This window comes from Coloeus monedula, assembly GCF_965178545.1.
Source record: "Coloeus monedula genome assembly, chromosome: 10".
In the NCBI taxonomy this organism is placed as follows: domain Eukaryota; kingdom Metazoa; phylum Chordata; class Aves; order Passeriformes; family Corvidae; genus Coloeus; species Coloeus monedula.
This window is the reverse complement of record NC_138790.1, coordinates 173,211-190,188: the sequence shown is the minus strand read 5'-3', so window position 1 is coordinate 190,188 and position 16,978 is coordinate 173,211. Positions and strand designations below refer to the sequence as shown.

Below are 16,978 nucleotides of genomic sequence, written 5' to 3'. Positions count from 1 at the left end.
TTCCCACTGGTAAAATAAACTTTTGCAAAATCACTGGTAAGCTACAGCGACATTTTACCTAGAAGCTGCTGGAACTTTAAGTGGTCAATCTGCTGGCTTTCTCCTGAACTTTACATTAGTCTTCATGAAAAGAAAATCTTTTGCGTGGAAGATGATCAATATTTCTAAATCAAAAGCAATAGATGCAGATCTCCAAAGATGTAACAACTGATTAATAAAGCAATGAATAAAAAGGACACAGGTGAACAAAAAGGTAACCCCCTCATTTTTTCCACATCCCAGATGGTCTGTGCATACCTTCTTCTGAGCAATAAACAGGCAGTCCCCTCCCAAAAAAACCCAGAAGATGTTTTATTTTTTAAAGTGTTGCAATACAACAAATACATGATCTGTACACAGGACACAACAGGGCCAGTTTAAATACAATCAGGAGAAAGGAGTCCCCATATTCACAGTCCTTGGACAACATCTTCTACCAGAACCTGAACCAACAATTTAAGGATTCACTTATAAAACAAACCAAAAAACCAAACCCACCCCAAACAAGTTAAAAAATTTAAAGGTCTCCAAAGAGTCTGTGGGTGTATTGTCTTACAGCAGAGCTCATGGGGCATTCTGTGAAGGGTCACAATGGCATCTTATTGCCCTCAATGCTGATTTTCACTGCATGGGCCGATCTGCTTTTTTTCCTGATATCTGTGAATTTCCGCATCTGTTTGTCCAGTCGACTCACCCCTTTCTTAGAGGTCCCCTGGAACTTAAAAATAAAACTAATAATTACCACTGAAAAAAAGCAGACGCCCCAGAGGTCCAAGGCAAGCGGCGCATGCGAGGCTGCACCCGGTCAAGGAGCTGGGGAGCCCCTAGGCCCAGCTGGTCTGTCTTTTCTCTTCCCAGAGGGGGAAAATGCTTCCCGCAGTATCTGCAGGGCCCAGGCAGAGGCAGTGGCACTCACAGCCATCACAGTGCAGGGTCAATCACTGTGTAGCTGGATACAGTTTGGAAGTTTGGTATCTATTGGCTGGAGCTCTGTCAGAACCACAGTGCACCAGTGTCAGCCCTGCAGGAGAGTTAGACACGGATACACTGTGACTAAGACTGACACATCAATTCCACACTGCCATTTATTTTAAAAGTCAAGGATTAGTATTTAGAAAGCAAGGGATTACTGGACAAAGGCAGTGTAGGGGGTAGCAAAAAGAAATGCCTAAGCAGACTATACAAGCTATTAGAAGTTATTGCATTTCATCTCTGTATTTGAACTGCAAACGAAAACCAGGTGGCGCAACAGTTATTCCGCACAGATTAATACAGTGATGCTGTGCTGACACACCACTGAAGACAAACAGCAAGGACCTTCCAAGCCATAGCCAGTGCTTCCTAGAAGGCAATTTTCCTTAACTAGACAACAGAAACAGTAAGTGATGGAAACATGACACCTTTAAGTTTGGGAGAAACAGTGATATCCAGAACATGCTACTTAGTATCTGAAAAACACATCCATTAAAAACCTGTTCCCATGGCTAAGGAAGGTGCTCCTGACGCGCTGATTTTAAATAAGCTTTATTCATAAAACTGTTCACTATTCATTGAAATTATAGCTAAAATTTCACAGTGATGTTTAAGAAAATATATTTTAAAAACCAAATAAATATGACGCTTAAACTCAACAGTTATCTATGACTTGTGTTCACCTCTTCCTGTCACTGTTAGCTTGTGGCAGCCCTGCTCACAGCACTGAAATGCAGACCAGGAATTGTGAAAACAATTCCCAGACTGATGCATGTTCTCCCAACCCACACTCACAGCAGAGGACTCCTCTCCCCCTGGTCTCACTCTGTACCTCCCATCAGCCACCCTCATCTCACATCATTCTACTTCCTTGAATGAGCAGGTGTGAAAACACCTCACTGTGCCCCAGTCAGAGGTCAGCCGCAGACGCCGGCATGCAGTGACACGAGGTCCTGTACCAAGGGCTAAGAATTCCCATATGTCGCTTCAGGTGAACCTGGAAAACCTAATTGTACCAGAACAGCATTCAAAACCACAGGTGGTGCAAAGCTGGTTTTGAGCACAGGTATTTTCACTGAACTCCTGTCATTCTGATACCCTGAAGCTGTGCAGGCAGGAGCCATGGCAGATGTTACGTGCTAGAGCCTGTTTAGTCCTGTACAAGTTCCCTTGTAGGTCACAGTACAGACACGAGAGAATTCAAGGAGAGTTTTCCAGGTTTAAGTTAGGGTGTACACACTCCTGTCCTGCATGTGCAAACTGCCAACAGCTGGAGCACATGCACTGTTCACACCTCCCTCGAGGGATACCTCTCCAACTTGGGAAGGCAGTGGTATGGCTACAGGGGCATCCTGTTGCCTTCAATGCTGAACTTGATGGCCCGATGCACTTTGCTGAGTCGTTTCTGTTCAGCAAACCGTCTCTTGTGCTTTTCCAAGCGACTAATACCTCTCTTAATAGTCCCGGGCTAGAAACAACATCTCAATTAATGGACAGAAGGAGAGAGAACAGCAGACAGCACAGCAATTGTTACTTCTTCCATTTATACATATTCTACCACATATACCCCTTTTAAATGAAACTGTATGAGTAATGGATGAACACATAAAGCAACACAAAGGCCTCCACTGAAGCTGTTCATGTTTACCAAAACCTCAAAGGTTTCCCAAACTGGAACATTATCAGAACATGATACAAAAGCTGGGAGAGGTATAAAAACATCAGTGCAGTGACACAAGGACTGAACTGCAGCTTTAGCTCAAAATGCTTTAAAAGCAAGAGGCCTGTAAATCAGATTCTCACCTGAGAGAGAAATTCTAGAAAAGTTAACTCAAAAATCTCTTTTTGGTCAGAGAAGATGTTTTCCTGTGAAAACACGTGATGAGCTTAGAGCAGCCTACTTAGCAGAGAATTTACTGTCGATGCTCACTAGAAGAGGCCCTTAAAAGAACTACCCTCCTGTACAGTAACCAGGCTTAGGAATAATCACCAGGACACTGCCAGTGCTTACCCTGGAGGACTCCATCTCCACGTTCCACTTGGGCCTGACCACGTAGTCTTTGTTGGAGGGCATTGGCACCCTTGCACGGGCACAGAAACCAGGGTCCCCGGGCCTGAGAGCCCTATGGAAAAAAAGGATGTGACTGTAATGGACAAATCTTATCCAGAAAGAAGTAAAGCCACACAGTGTGCTCTCCTCTGAAACACACTGCATACCACTGCCTCTAAAACCTCTACACAAGTTCCGTAGTGGTAGTGCCACCAAAATACTTCACTCAATTTATTAAAAAAAAAAAAAAAATTCCAACCTACTTTTCCTCTCCTGTCAACACTTTCTCCAGGTCTCTGCGGGGAGTCTGACCACCAGAGCTGCAAGAAAAGTTACGTATTTATAGGCATCTATACGAAGAGAAAGAAATTTTAAAAGACAATCAAGTGTGTTAAAAGAAAGAGGCCGTAACTCACTACCCTTTTATTTCCTGTAGTATTTACACACCACTTTGTTTCTCTTGATGGAGTCTTAGAAAGGAGGATTTCCTGTTTCGGCCTGCTACTCCTACCTGCTCAATTTCCTTCGATGAGGCATCTGTTCCAAATCTCGCTGTTCCCTCTCTTCTCTGGTCATGCCTTTGTAGTTTGAGGTAAGGCCAAAGATGGGTCGAGACCATTCATCTATTAAAAAAATAATGAGTTAAAGACGAGGCCTTTGTTTCTCTCAAACCACACTGGTGATAAAAGTACAGCTTTGAAAGTTTGTGGCTAGTATTTACGCTTCCTTTAACCAAACGATTTTTGAGCCCTTAGTATTTAATGGAGAAGTAGCCTTGTTAACAGAAACAAGAGCTTTCATCTCCAAAGCCTCTGTTGCCTGCTCTTTTAGAATGTCTCCAAGCTCTCAGAATACTCAGTGTCAGTTGTCCTGCACACCACAGGAATGCTATTTTAGAAATACGCAGGAAAGTCCCTAAAGAACCTAAGTTTATCATCAGTCTGCAGCCGTTCTGGATGGAATGCGCTCCACATGGAGTAGAGCTGGTTGAGTAGTAAACATTCAGTCAGCCAAGTTCTCTCTGAAGTCCACGGAATAAATAGTCCTCTGGCAGCACCTTCCTGCCTTTGCAGCATATACACAAGATCTGGACAATGAGCCAAGAGAGAAGCGGGACAAAACAAATGCCACCCTCTGGTTTAGGATAAGAATGAAACAGGTGCATGCAGTAGTTAACGTAACAGTGTTTGTTAAGAGCTCTATGAAGTGATGGAACAGATCAGTGAGGTTCCTACATTGCAGAATCTATTCTACAGACAACAGAAGTGCATCAGAAACTGATGCAGAAGTTCCATTCCCCATCAGTGGAATCTCAGACAGGCAGGTTTACGTACTGATCAGCTTCCCAGCCATGTCCTTGTTCGGTCTCGACTCCTTGGGGTGTTTGTACAGGTACATCACAGCCCGTCCAATGCCGCTGTGCTTCAGGGTCTCTTGGCTCACACTGGGCAGCTGCAGAGTAAAGGCAAGTCAGAAAATAGCAATAAATTATGTCTGAATATTAATGGTGTTGCTGAACTTTGCAAAAGACCAAAACTCACCTTTCACTTAAATATCCTTGGAAAAATTAATGTTTTTCATTGCCCCACTAGGAACTGTTTAAAGGATCAAACACCTAAACCTAGAAATTTGCCATAACATTCTTAGGTTTATACACAAAATTAAGTAGCTTTCTAGAACTTTTTTGCTCTGAATGCTCTTTAGCTTGTATTACCCCAAAACTGTGCTACTGCCTTCAAATCATTCATTCTACAAAGATAAAATCTTACGTGGCAAAGACACTCAAGCAATCAGCTTAGCTACAGACACTGAAAGCCTACACTGAGTGTGAGGGGCCTTCCCATGCACTGCACATTTTAACAGACTGGAAAAGAGAAGGGACCACAACAGAAGAAAATTCAGGGATGCACAGCAAATAACTCTTCACTTAAATCTCCATATAAACCTGAAACAGGCAGGCAGGGCCAAATCATCTAAATTGTTTTAGACATCTGTTGTGCAGGTTGCTTTCCTTGTGTGTTTCCCTGCACAGCCCATTGGCAGCAGCTGCAGTTCATTTATCACCAAATATTTCCCTAAAGCACATGACTGTAAAACCATGGAAGCCACTAATCAAATATGGTTAAAAATCAGTTCCAAACCTCTTGCAGGATCTTCAGAAGCTCCTCCCTTATCTTTAGTGCTGGCAGACTTCGGTCTGGAAGAGGAGAAAGCCACTCTTTGATGGCAGACATAACACCACTGTCGATGAAAGTTTCTTTGAGATCCTGCCTAAAAGGTTTAAAGAGAAGCCCTGAAGTCATGTAATACAGCAAAATCTTAAGATGTGATGTTCCTTCAGGAAAATAGTGCATTTGAGTTTGTTTCATGTTAAATTAAGAGGGAAAATTATGTGTAATTTTAGGTTTTTGAGGTCACCTAGCTTCAGCATTTACTTGGAATAAAAAGAAAGTGTTTGACTCCATACTCAGTACAGCTGTAGTGTAACTCCATGAAATCTTAAAAATTCTTACTATTCCCCAAAGTTACAGTTAACTGAAAGAATGACAACTCACTTTTTAAGATGCATAACTACAGTTGGTAACAAAGTTAATTTCTTTAGTGCTGGTTTCTTTTGTGTATTCAGCTGACGATCCTCCTGTAAAGAGTTGAAGAATGAGCACAAATTAATGGAAGAAAGAAATCAGCAACTCTCATTCTTTGCAACACTTACAAGAAAAAGACTAGTCTATTAAACTAGAAGTGCAACTTTGGAGGGATTACACTAACTTTATCTCCTGCCCCACCATCCCACAGCTCACAAACAATTATGCAATAATTTCTCTGAAAAAAGGGTCATCACTTTAGTTAATATTTCCCACAAAAGCATCACATTAGGAGAGTGCCCCTAAATTTACGATTTTTTTCCACTTCATGACTTAGATTGACTACAATTAAGTGGAGGTCCTCTATGCTGTGCACAGGTAACTCAACACTTTGTTAGTAAAGCCTCACCTAAAAAGCAGAAAAAGCTAACCAGAACAGTGGGAAGGGAGAACATGTATTTTCACCTCTGTAATTTCAAAATTACTTTAATCCAAGGCCTGACTGTCACTATCTGTTCAGTACTTGTCTCCCATATCAAAAACACCCACTGCAATTAACAGATTTCTGTCCAGATGTGGTAATTCCTTTCCACTCATCCTAATCCACTGAAGGCTCTTTCTGTGCAGTGTTTGTTTTATTGCAAGGGGGAAGATTCTTCTACTGCATCTCTTCCCTCTTCCTGCCCCCAGATTTCGAACTTTACCACCTCACTCAAAACATCTGGCTGTCATTTTGTCCAAGAAAGGCTTTCCTGTCAAGCCCAATGAAGTTTCAGTTGCCTTCCATATTGCTTTCTCAGTCTCCCCATCTTTCTGAACTCATTATCCTTCTGATCTCATTCTCAAGAAGATATTTTTTTGTTTTTACTGTTTGTAAAGCTCCTCTTTCTCAAGTCCTGTATATCCCTCAATTGGTTCTAATGCGTTTTGCTGTGCTGTTTATTAATTTAATTGCTACTCCAACAAAACAGAAGACACCTGACAAAAGGCAAGATCCCAATAAACCTTCCACAGCAACATATTAAAACATTTCTCCTTGAAAAACACGGGCTGCCAAGACAGAATGTCCCATGAATCTGTTCCTCTGACATCGTTACCAGCACTGTCATTCAAACAATTTGGAAAAGGGCTCTTCTCAGGAACAAATACCAAAGTATGACGCATGCCAGTAACAGTATAATGGAATTAAAGCACATTCCCTTTCTCAGTATTTAATATACTTCTAGGTAGTTTATAGAGCACCTATATATCCTTTTTGATGTAAGTTGATCTCAGCTGATCAAAGTTTAGCAATTTAGCTAATTTTAATTTTAAAAATTTGTATTTTATCAAAATTTCAACAGAATAAATATTTAAATTGTTATATAGACATTAGAAGCTTTCCATAGTGTACAGATTACTCCTGCTGAATACAAGCCAGATTTTTGTATCTTTTTAATCACAAGATTTGCCCATAGAAGGGAACTGAATTTTAAGGTATCTTTGGAACCTGGAAAACTCACCTCAGCAGCTTCATTCATCTTCACAATCATGGCACTGACCACATCATCTGCATCACTGATGAAAGTTCCCCCATCACGGTTCCGCCTGCGCTTGCCGCTCATGCTCTTCTTCCGCTGCAGCATCATGTCAAAATCTGACATGAAGTCCATGCTGAAACACAACCACAGCATTTGCTGATGGTCCTTGGTAGGAAATAATTGTGTTTCTGTAGTGTACAAACACTGTCTCAAGGTCCCTGTGAGATAATTAGTTATTCTCAGTATGCAAAATGCAAAACTACCAAAGGACTCCAATGGCTCCCAGAGGCCCTCAGACCTCGCTGTAATACCCAACATGTGCACACCTGTAATATCCAGGGTCCACAATGCCATTTCACCAAAATCTGGCATTAAGAAAGGAATACACAACCCACTGACTTACTGCTTCCCTCTTTTGATGTTATCGTCAGAGTCCGATTCATCTGCTGTCTCCTTCATGTCTCCACCACCTTTTTCTTCCTCCAAATCCTCCTGGTTAAAACCCTGATGGGTAAAGACAGTGCAAATCAGTATATGGATCAGGACTGAGCATCTATGCAGGTACCTGACACTGACACTAAAAAAGCTTCAGGTAAGTCTTCAGAGGATCTAGCAAGATGAACAGTCTTTTTAATTCCCCCTGTGACTACTGTCACACCAACTCTCCCAAAAGATGAGCTGTAAATGTTATTTAACCCAAAGACTGCTCCCCAGTGAGTCTGGCAGATACAAAACTGACCTGATGCAGCATATACATTCTCTTCAGATCTAGCAAGTGAGCAGGAGACATCCAGAATAATACTTACCGTAAATTCCTCCTCTTCCTCATCACCAGATTCTCCAAATATATCTGCGATCAGGTTCCTATGAAGGTAACAGCAACATTTATCTATTTGGACTGCCAACAATGAGATGTGTCTTTTCTGCAAAATCTCTAATGTGAGAAGATCCCCCTTTCATTCTGTCTCCTACTACTGACCTTCCTCTTCATGCCACCAATGAAGGTAGACAGTCATTCACTGGTTGGGATTTATCCATTTTCTATTCACCATCACTCCCACAGTCTTCAACCCCAAAATAATTCATATTCTTTCACACTTACTCTTGTTCATTTCCAGATTCACTGTCACTGCCAAACAGATCTTTCTCTTTTTTCTTCCCAGCATTCTCTTTTCCTTCTTCTTCCTCCTCCTCACTATCAGACACAACATTTTTCTTCCTTTTGTCAGATTTCTCTGAAGCAGCGTCACTATCTGATTCTTCAACATCAGAAAGGATTCGCACCTTTTTTGCAGCTGCCAGCAGAAAAGAGCATTACTACTTGTCCCAGTAACAGAGGGGACAACTGTTACTCTCAAACTATTCTCTGTCTAGTCTTCCTACACCAGACCATTGCCATTTCTTAAAAAGCATATCCACTTTATTAAATCAGCAACTGGAGCTGTAATTTTAAATCTCTCACCCCCAGTATATGAAAAAAAAACCGACAGGAAAAAATTACTGGAGAAACAGCAATGAAGTAGATAAATAACAAACTATCATGTCAACAGATGCCAGTAAGATCCCTGCAGTCTTCTGTTAGTCTGAGTTAGACCTACTTATTACTCAGAAGTATTAGATACACATTCACACAGCAAAGCAGTTAGAACAGCCACTACAATTGCAATTCTGCTCCAAAACCAAATCTGATTTATGGTTTCTCACTTAGATGTTTTATTCACATAAAAGCAACAATTTAACTTTCACACCACTGCCTGTCACAGCAGGTTTTCACAGTATAGTTTCTTACGTGTTTTCTCACTGTCATCCTCACTGTCAGAAAGGATGGCTGTTTTCCTCTTCACCGTCTTTTCTTCCTCTTTCTCATCTTCCTCACTGTCCGATATTTTATGTCTCTTAGGGGCTTCATCTTCACTGTCAGAGCCCTGAAATCCTTTCCTTACGTGTTCATTATCTGAATGATGAGAGTCATTCTGCACGTCTTCCTTCCTGTCCTCCCCATCGCTATCTTCAGACTCTACCTGCTTGTGTCTGGAGACATCCTCACTCTCTGAGTCACTGGCTGGCTGCTTCTGGAGCTCTTCACTCTCGGAGTCACTGGCTGGCTGCTTCTGGAGCTCCTCGCTCTCAGAGTCACTGGCTGGCTGCTTGTGTGATTCCTCATTTTCAAAATCACTGCTGTGATCCCTCGGAGGTTCTCCATTGTCAGAGTCACTCGCTCGATGATTTAAGGCCTCTTCATTTTCAGAGTCACTTAAATGCTGGTTTGGATGGTCCTCAGTATCAGAATCACTGTCTTTCCCTCCATGCGTTGCTTCATTTTCTGAATCACTTACATTGTGATTTGGGGGCTCCTCATTATCTGAGTCACTGTCTTTTTGCCTTGGGATATCTTCATTTTCAGAGTCTGTCATATGAGGCTCTCCCACTTGCCTGTCATCTTCTCCATCACTGTGTTCATTCTGAAACAGAAAAATAATCTCAGGCAACTAAGCAAAAACACCTTAAAAAGTAAAGAAAAAATGTTCTGAATTTTTGCTTGTCCTTCCTGCAATCTGATTATCCAAGGAGCTGCAAACTGAAATAATTTCTACGTAGAAATAATTAGAAAATTTACATCAAAAGACTATCTAATACTTTATACTAAGAAAAGTATTAAGAGATCAATGGAAGTATGTCCATCCTGCAGCCCCATGGTATTTTGAAAATGCTAACAGAACTCACAGAACACTTAAAGCATGTCTAAGAAGGGTCCAGTTGCTCAAGGGAAAAGGCTTAGTACTTTTATTTTAATAGGTCAGGCCTTCAAAGTGGTTTAGGTGACATTCCCAGTAATAAAGCAAGAAAGAGTATCTTGCATCTATCATTTTATTTTCCTGAAGATCTCAGAGAGATGTTTTCTCTGTGAAATACATCTTACTGAAACAGCACAAGCATTACTCTCCAAGGGAAGCTAGCGCCTGTTTCTTTGTCCAAGAAACCTATTTAAGAACAAGTCAAGACCAAAAGCCTACCAAAAACCAGGAACTAAGTTTTAGTCAGACCTTTCAGAGTATTATTGTTAAAAAGTTTTGTGTTTCTATGCACCAGAAGAGTTTCAACACTTCGCTCCCCTATGCTGACAGCTCCCATGCTCATCCAGACACCCAAGATAACCCATGCACAAATACACCCACCTGACAACTTTAGAACTGAAACAATCCTTTGACTTTTCTACACAGTAAAAAATACTGAGCCATACGCTCCATTTTAGAACCTCTCACAAGCCATCTTGCTAAATATAATTACTTACAGCATCATCTTTTATCTTTCCAACATCTAATTTCTACTTGGGAAAAAAATTTCAATTGCATTTACCTGAGAATATGAAATTAGATTCTTGAACACTCGCTCCATTAACTCAGATCTCACAGCTACTCTCACCATAATCCTGTTTTCAGCTGAAAACAACACTGCACAAGGAACTTCTCTTCTGCATACTCAATTCAAAGCCTCAGCCAGGCTTACCTCAGTCATTCTGTCTCAGCTATAAACTTTTTCTACTTCCAAACTGAGTATTGTCCTAGGGGATGCTTTAAGACCTATACGTGCTGGAGTTTCCAAATCTCTCTATTCTGCAATTTAATTTCCTTGGAAACAGACATTCTATCTATTTTTATTTTCTGTAGTCATTCTACTCCCACATTCAGAGCCATAAAAAAATCATAGGTGTAGCTATCCTACACCTACAACAAAAAATACTATTAATCTTTAAAATGCATGACGTAGGAAGAATTTTAAATAAAATTAATTTCAATTGCTTTTAGGAACTACTTCCTTCATAATTATTCTAAGTGGCAAAGAGCACTGCTTTTTAAGACTTTGGACTTTATATGTTTATTCCCTTGGCTAGCACTTGATAAAGATCTTCTAAATTACTGCAGAATGACTAACAAAGTTACTGAACAATGAAAAAAACCCAAGGACTATGCAATTTTAAAACATGCACTTTAAATACTACTTCACTATTTCCATGCTGCTTAATCCTAATTACAAACAGCTGATGTGACAATCTGAGTTGTTTTCTCTCTGCTGCTTGCTCCTGTCTCTACAGTGATGCATCTTTTGAATCTTTTGTATCCAGTAGTTCTCGTTTCTCCTCACAGAAAGGAAACATCGTTCTGTTAAAACCTGAATCTGGAATTTTAAACAATATGAATATTAGGAAGTGACAGAATTGAGGATGTACACTCAACTGCTCTCAGCTTGTTACTTACTATTTTTTTCCCCTACCAAAAAATCACTTTGATTGCCATCTCCTAGTATGTCTCACATAAACCAATCACAGGTGCATGTGACAGATCTTCCCTGACTGTAATACTTAAGATTAAAGAAAACTGCAGCTGCAAACAGAACAGAAAGCAGATTCCACAGCAGTTACAGGTAAGGTCATTGAGAAACACTGAAATGAAATTGGTATCTACAGTAACAAAAATTATTTAATCCTTGTTTTTCTACCATTTTATTTTTTGTAGGTTTGTCTGTCTTCTCTCAATGTCAGAGGTGAATGCTGAATAGTACTGATAATTATGCCAGCAGTAATAAAGGATCTTCCTAAATGAACCCAAGGAAATTAATTAAAATACTACTCTTTAAGATATTAGGATCATCACCATCCCAGCTTCCAGTTTAGAAATTCTTTGGTGAACAAACAAATTTAAGAACCAACTAGAATCAGTAATGATACTCAATATTTCTAAGATCAGAAGTGTGGCTGCAGGTTATATATGCACCTGTTCAGAATTAATCACTAAATTACAATGAACTTCTTATGCAAAAGCTTGGTGAGAGGACACTATAATTATCGAGCATTATTACTGCAGATTATTACAAGATTCCAAACCTTTACTCTGTTATTGCAAACTGACAATCACTCCTGAGAATGAAGATGTTTGGGGAGGGAGAGCAGACACACAGCTGGCAGGCTCGCCCAGCGCTCAGAGCAGCTCAACTGCTGCAGTGTGACCACCTGGAGAAGCAGCACCGAGGTAACAGAGGTGTCCCTGCACACTCTGGGCACTCAGCACCACCTCCTCCAGCCTGGTGTGGGAGGCTAGGCCAGGCAGCAGCACTGTGCCAGTGAGCGCAGCAGCGCCCCAGAGCCCCCACCCAGCACCGCGGAGCACCTTCTGCAGCAGAGCTGAGACCCTGCACGGGCCGGAGCTGCCCACAGCGGGAAAGACTTCTGCATACAATTAATGAATCCACATGTTTTGGAATGTAATTGATATAAAAAGTGTACCAACTTCACAGTAAAATGACTAAACACTGTTGGATTAAGTTTGATAGTCTTCACCACCCCTTTTAAAATGTATTAGTTCATCTCTAAAAAAGTGTTTTCAAAGAAATTAAGTATGTAATTTTTGACTTTTCTAGTTTCCCTTTTCCAAATACTTAACTGAAAGATCAGACATTCTCAAAACCAAGTAGGTCTCAGGTAATTGCTACTGCATTTTTCTCTAATTCCTTTGCTTTCTTTTCTTCCTCCTCTTTATCTATAAACATTTTAATTGAGATGTCCTTAACTTTTTTTTTTAAATGAAAGAGTTCTATAACATGAGGCTTTAGTACAGTATAAAATAAAGAATACATCAAAATCAAATTTACAGTGTTACACTTCTATGTAAAAATTTCAGCTACCAAGCAGTTTATTGGATCAACATGCAGCCACTTTTAAGAGCTACTTCTTTGATAATTCAGTAACTTCAACAAAATGGAACCCATCCACTACAATCTCATGAAAGATGAGTGTTAAACTAAGACCTACATAACCATCATGGGCAGATCAGCAAGTTCCTCCTTTTTTCAGAAGTGTCACATATTGGTGCTTGCTAACAGTCACAGTCTAACCAGAACTCAATTCATGAAACAGCAGCAACTTGGTGGAAGTGTAAGAACTAAGTTATTACAGATTTCCATATGACCCTGACTTGGACAAACACTGTAAACATGATTTCAGATTCATTACTGTACTAAAACTAATTCTAATTGTCTAAAGCAGAATCAGTAAGGACATCAAGGAGAACATTTATAGATAAAGTGGGATTGGGGGAAGGAAAGCCAGAAAAGAATTGTGGAGAAGAAAAACCCACATACCTGAGACCTACATAAGTAATTCCTCAGGATTCCCCTTTTCTTTAAAGTTAAGAACCTGAAAGAAAAGTTTGAAATTTTAAAACTTTAGTTCTTTACATCTGAGTTCTAAATTAGAGACAAAATAGTAATTAAATAGACTTAACTGATTAGGCTGTCTCAAAGGTTTTATTACCTTTGAGTGTCATTTCTCCCACATACTCCTAAAGATGAAGAAAATAAGACGAGAGAATATTTAGAGTAAATAATAAGACAAATGACTGAAAGCTACTCCTTTCAGAGATGGCTGCTCCACATTGCCTTTTGAGTGCAAAGTGAACTCAATGCAGGGCAAGAAAAATTAAGACTTCATAGCAAAACAAAATATTCAGATTTTGATTTGAGCTGAATCAAATAAAGCATTAAGACTTGACGGTTCACATTTAGTATTGGTCAGAAAGGTGGCTTAGCTTGGCTCTTTTCTTTTAATTGACTTTCTGAAGTATTTTATCTATAGAGGAATATTCACCTGCCACCACAGAACAAAGCCCTTAAAATATTGCAGCACATGAAGAGGACCAGTAAACAATGATAACTGGTACTTTCTGCTTACCTAAATCTGAAGAAGACATGCTGCAGATGTAAACAACAGTCAACTTCCTTGTCACAGTAAGTAAAAGTAAAATCTCAGAGAAGCATAGGAAAGTAAGAGCCAATGATTAAGCTTTTGTACATGGCAGAAAAAGTTTAATATTATTGTAGCAGCACCATGACTCTTCACATACTCATCACACTTTTCCTTCATTAAAACAGAAGTACTAAATCCCTCCTGACAGATAGTTATGTTTCCCAGGCTGAGAAATATGTTTCCTGCCACACTGAATTTGTAATTGTCACAATAGGAGATGCTGCCTCACACCAAATCTATTTCTTCCCTTGTACTTATCAACACCTTTCAAAAAACGTAAATTCCAAATGTGCTTTACAGGTAAGTTCAAATACATGGGAAGAACTCTCACTTTATACAAATACAAAATCTTCATCCAGTTTCTAACTCTGAGGGAAGTATGAATTCAATAAAGGCAGGGAAAAAAAAGAAGAAAAAAAAAAGGATTGCAAGTTATGCCACAATGGAGTCAAGCCTTCTCCCACATCAGCCTATGTCGCATTTTAAGCAATTTCTAAAATGTGTAACACTGAAAACCCAGCCAGAGTGAATCCTGATCTTTACATAAAATATGCACACCACTATGAAATGGCTTTGATTACAGTTTTTATGAGTATCAAAAAGTTCTCTGTAACTTTGCTGGCTAGAAAACCTGAGTTCACAGGCCAGAATTACTCCATCCGACTAAGACCAGATATAACTCTATTGTGAGTCACAAACAATTCTTAAAAATTAACTCTTAACTTCCAAACTGTCCTAGAAGTCTAAAGGGAGCCTTCTCTTTTATCACAATTCCTTCTCAGCCCAAAAAGTCAATCCACAAATGAAGTGACTCTGTCCCAGATACAATCCTGGACCAAAGCCTTTCCATGCTGAATGTTTCTCCAAATGGGAACCACTTCAGAGGAAGAACAGGTCCTATTTAGAAACCTTAACCTGCTCCACATGCACACCTGCTCCTTTGTGAATTACAAGGTGAAAACCAGCATAAGGCAGACTCAAGAGTCAGTGCCCCCATCTGACATGGAAGCTGGGAGAGCATTTATTCTCTGGCAAGGAAATCTACACCTCCAAAGCATGTGGTTTTACATCACTGCGCAGAATTTCAGGTGCAACTTCGAATTCCTCATAATCCATTGCTTAGAGTTTCAAACCCCAAAACTTTATCTTTGTGAAATCGAAGCTAATCGAGTACAGCTTATTCAGGTTCAGAACAATGTGTGCTATCATAACAATTAAGAAGAAAATCAAAACCCTAGCCAACATACTTGTCAAGAGACTATCCGATGCGTTTTTATGGAAGTAAAGTTTTCCCCGATAGGACCCTTAAGAAGAACTGAATAAATACGTATGCCTCGGTTATGAGAGAATGCCACTTTAAACAACAACAAAAAAGAATTCAGAGAACAGTAAACTTTATCTAGATAAAGCTCCCGTAGTACCTCTGAATGATGCCCTACACTTCCATTCTCGGATCCAGAATGCTGCTCGTTTCCTTCATCTTCCACATCAGATCCTGAGTCTCGCTCGTCTTGCACCGGAGTAGCTCCTCCATCATCTATCCCGAGGTTAAAAAAAGAAAGTAAAACTCAGCGTTTAAAGGAACCGCACAGGAACCGGGCGGGCTCCCGCTCTAACGGGGCAGGAAAACGGGGCTGTCCGAACAAAGCACCCCAGACACCCCCGGAGAGCGCACAAAACCGCCCACACCATGCGGGCAGCGACTGATGCACTGCCTACACACCGGACTATTGAAGGAATTAACGCCGTGCTGCCCTCAGGCCAAGGCCCGCCCGCTGTCCCCCCGAACCCGCGGGCCCCGCCGTGACCGATGCCTTCCCCGGAGGGTCCCGCGCCCCGCGCCGCTACCTGACTGCTCCCCGCCGTAATAGTGGGTGTCCATGCCGCGCCCCGCGGTGGCGGCGGGCGCTGCCCCGGGCGCTCCCTCAGCGCGGGCCCGGCCCCGCCGCCTCGCACAGGAACAAGATGGCGCCTCCCCGCCCAGCAGCACGCCCGCCCCGCGCGCACGGCGCGCCGGGTCTCGCGAGACTCCCGGGGCAGCGGCCGCCAGGGGGCGTTGCACGGTCACAGCCGCCCCCGCGCCGTGGGGTCGGGCTGTGCCACAGCGAGCAGGAACGTGCTGGCCTCTCCTTTTTGCTTCCCTCCCCTAGAATATGGTTTGGTTTCAGTTTGATCACTGAAGCGCTGGGGAAATTGAAGCAGCCTTGGAGGATAAAAGGCTATTTGTAGCCCCTGGGTGACCACGGCAGTGCTCGGCTGCAGGGTGACGTGGCTGCGATCCTGGCAAAGGTGTTTCCTTGTCTGAGCCCTGCGGGAATTTCCAGGAGACCAAACCGACCCCTGACACTGTTAATGGCTGCTCGGAACCACAGGCCTGAGCTACACCGGAGTTCCCAACATCTCCGTTCCACCAGACCGAGGGCCATCCGGTGCGATGCTTCCCACAGTGATTAAGGGTGCGAGATCCGGAGTGTCATCTAGAGCAGAAAAGGTTTTGCCATTTAAATAATAGGTAAATTTATCAAGTCAGCAAGATTAACATGCATCTCTACAAGAAGGTGGCAAAGCAGAGCCTGAGGTCAGGCACACGCACACAGGTGGGCTCTGATGCTGCAATAGGGTTGGCACTGTTCATGTTTGCAGCTGGCTGGACCCGCCGTGGCCATGGAAAGGAAGGACAGGTTCTCTCAGCAAATTTAGGTGTGACTGTCCTGGCTGAAGCTCCAGTTCAATCTAGTTCATGTGTGGGCGGTTCCTCCAGATTTAGCCGTCAGGATCCATTGAAAGTTCATCCTGAGCTCCCAGGGGATGGTGACTTCTGGAGTAAACACAGGCAGGGCAAAACAATGCTGGTATTTTTCAGGGATTGTTGTGTTCTGTTTCAATAGCCCCTATCCTCTGAGTAGTTGCATTACTCAAGAATTTGGCACACCCATGATATGCAAGTTGAGGATTATTAGGGATGGCTGCTGTCATTGATTCAGCATTTAAAAATGTGAGTCTAATAAATGTG

The 16,978-nt window shown here is 41.6% G+C and overlaps 1 protein-coding gene across 5 annotated transcripts; it reads right to left on the bottom strand.

The window, feature by feature from the left end:
• Positions 1 to 327: 327 nt before the first annotated feature.
• On the bottom strand, positions 328 to 15,948 carry IWS1 (interacts with SUPT6H, CTD assembly factor 1). Of its 5 annotated transcripts, none has more exons than XM_082287781.1 (15): positions 15,814 to 15,948; positions 15,387 to 15,502; positions 8,956 to 9,628; positions 8,269 to 8,461; positions 7,973 to 8,030; positions 7,570 to 7,670; positions 7,149 to 7,299; positions 5,617 to 5,699; positions 5,203 to 5,332; positions 4,396 to 4,513; positions 3,573 to 3,684; positions 3,325 to 3,381; positions 3,023 to 3,134; positions 2,815 to 2,877; positions 328 to 751 (listed from the first exon to the last, which is right to left on the bottom strand). In XM_082287781.1, exons 1-15 carry the CDS (start codon positions 15,845 to 15,847, stop codon positions 626 to 628), a joined length of 2,127 nt encoding a protein of 708 aa, XP_082143907.1. In that variant the 5' UTR covers positions 15,848 to 15,948; the 3' UTR covers positions 328 to 625. The 5 variants fall into 5 exon arrangements, with proteins under 5 accessions (XP_082143907.1, XP_082143911.1, XP_082143908.1 ...); XM_082287785.1 differs by lacking the exons at positions 15,387 to 15,502; positions 15,814 to 15,948 and adding exons at positions 13,302 to 13,356; positions 13,445 to 13,488; XM_082287784.1 differs by lacking the exon at positions 2,815 to 2,877 and adding an exon at positions 2,322 to 2,479 and having other exon boundaries at positions 616 to 751.
• Positions 15,949 to 16,978: the final 1,030 nt, after the last annotated feature.

Coding starts and splice junctions, on each gene's coding strand:
- IWS1 (XM_082287781.1), bottom strand. CDS start 15,847: ATGGACACCCACTATTACGGCGGGGAGCAGTCAG. Junction 5,700..7,148: donor AGATGAATGAAGCTGCTGAG/GTGAGTTTTCCA, acceptor AACTCTTTACAG/GAGGATCGTCAGCTGAATAC. Junction 752..2,814: donor TTCTAGAATTTCTCTCTCAG/GTGAGAATCTGA, acceptor TTTAAGTTCCAG/GGGACCTCTAAGAAAGGGGT.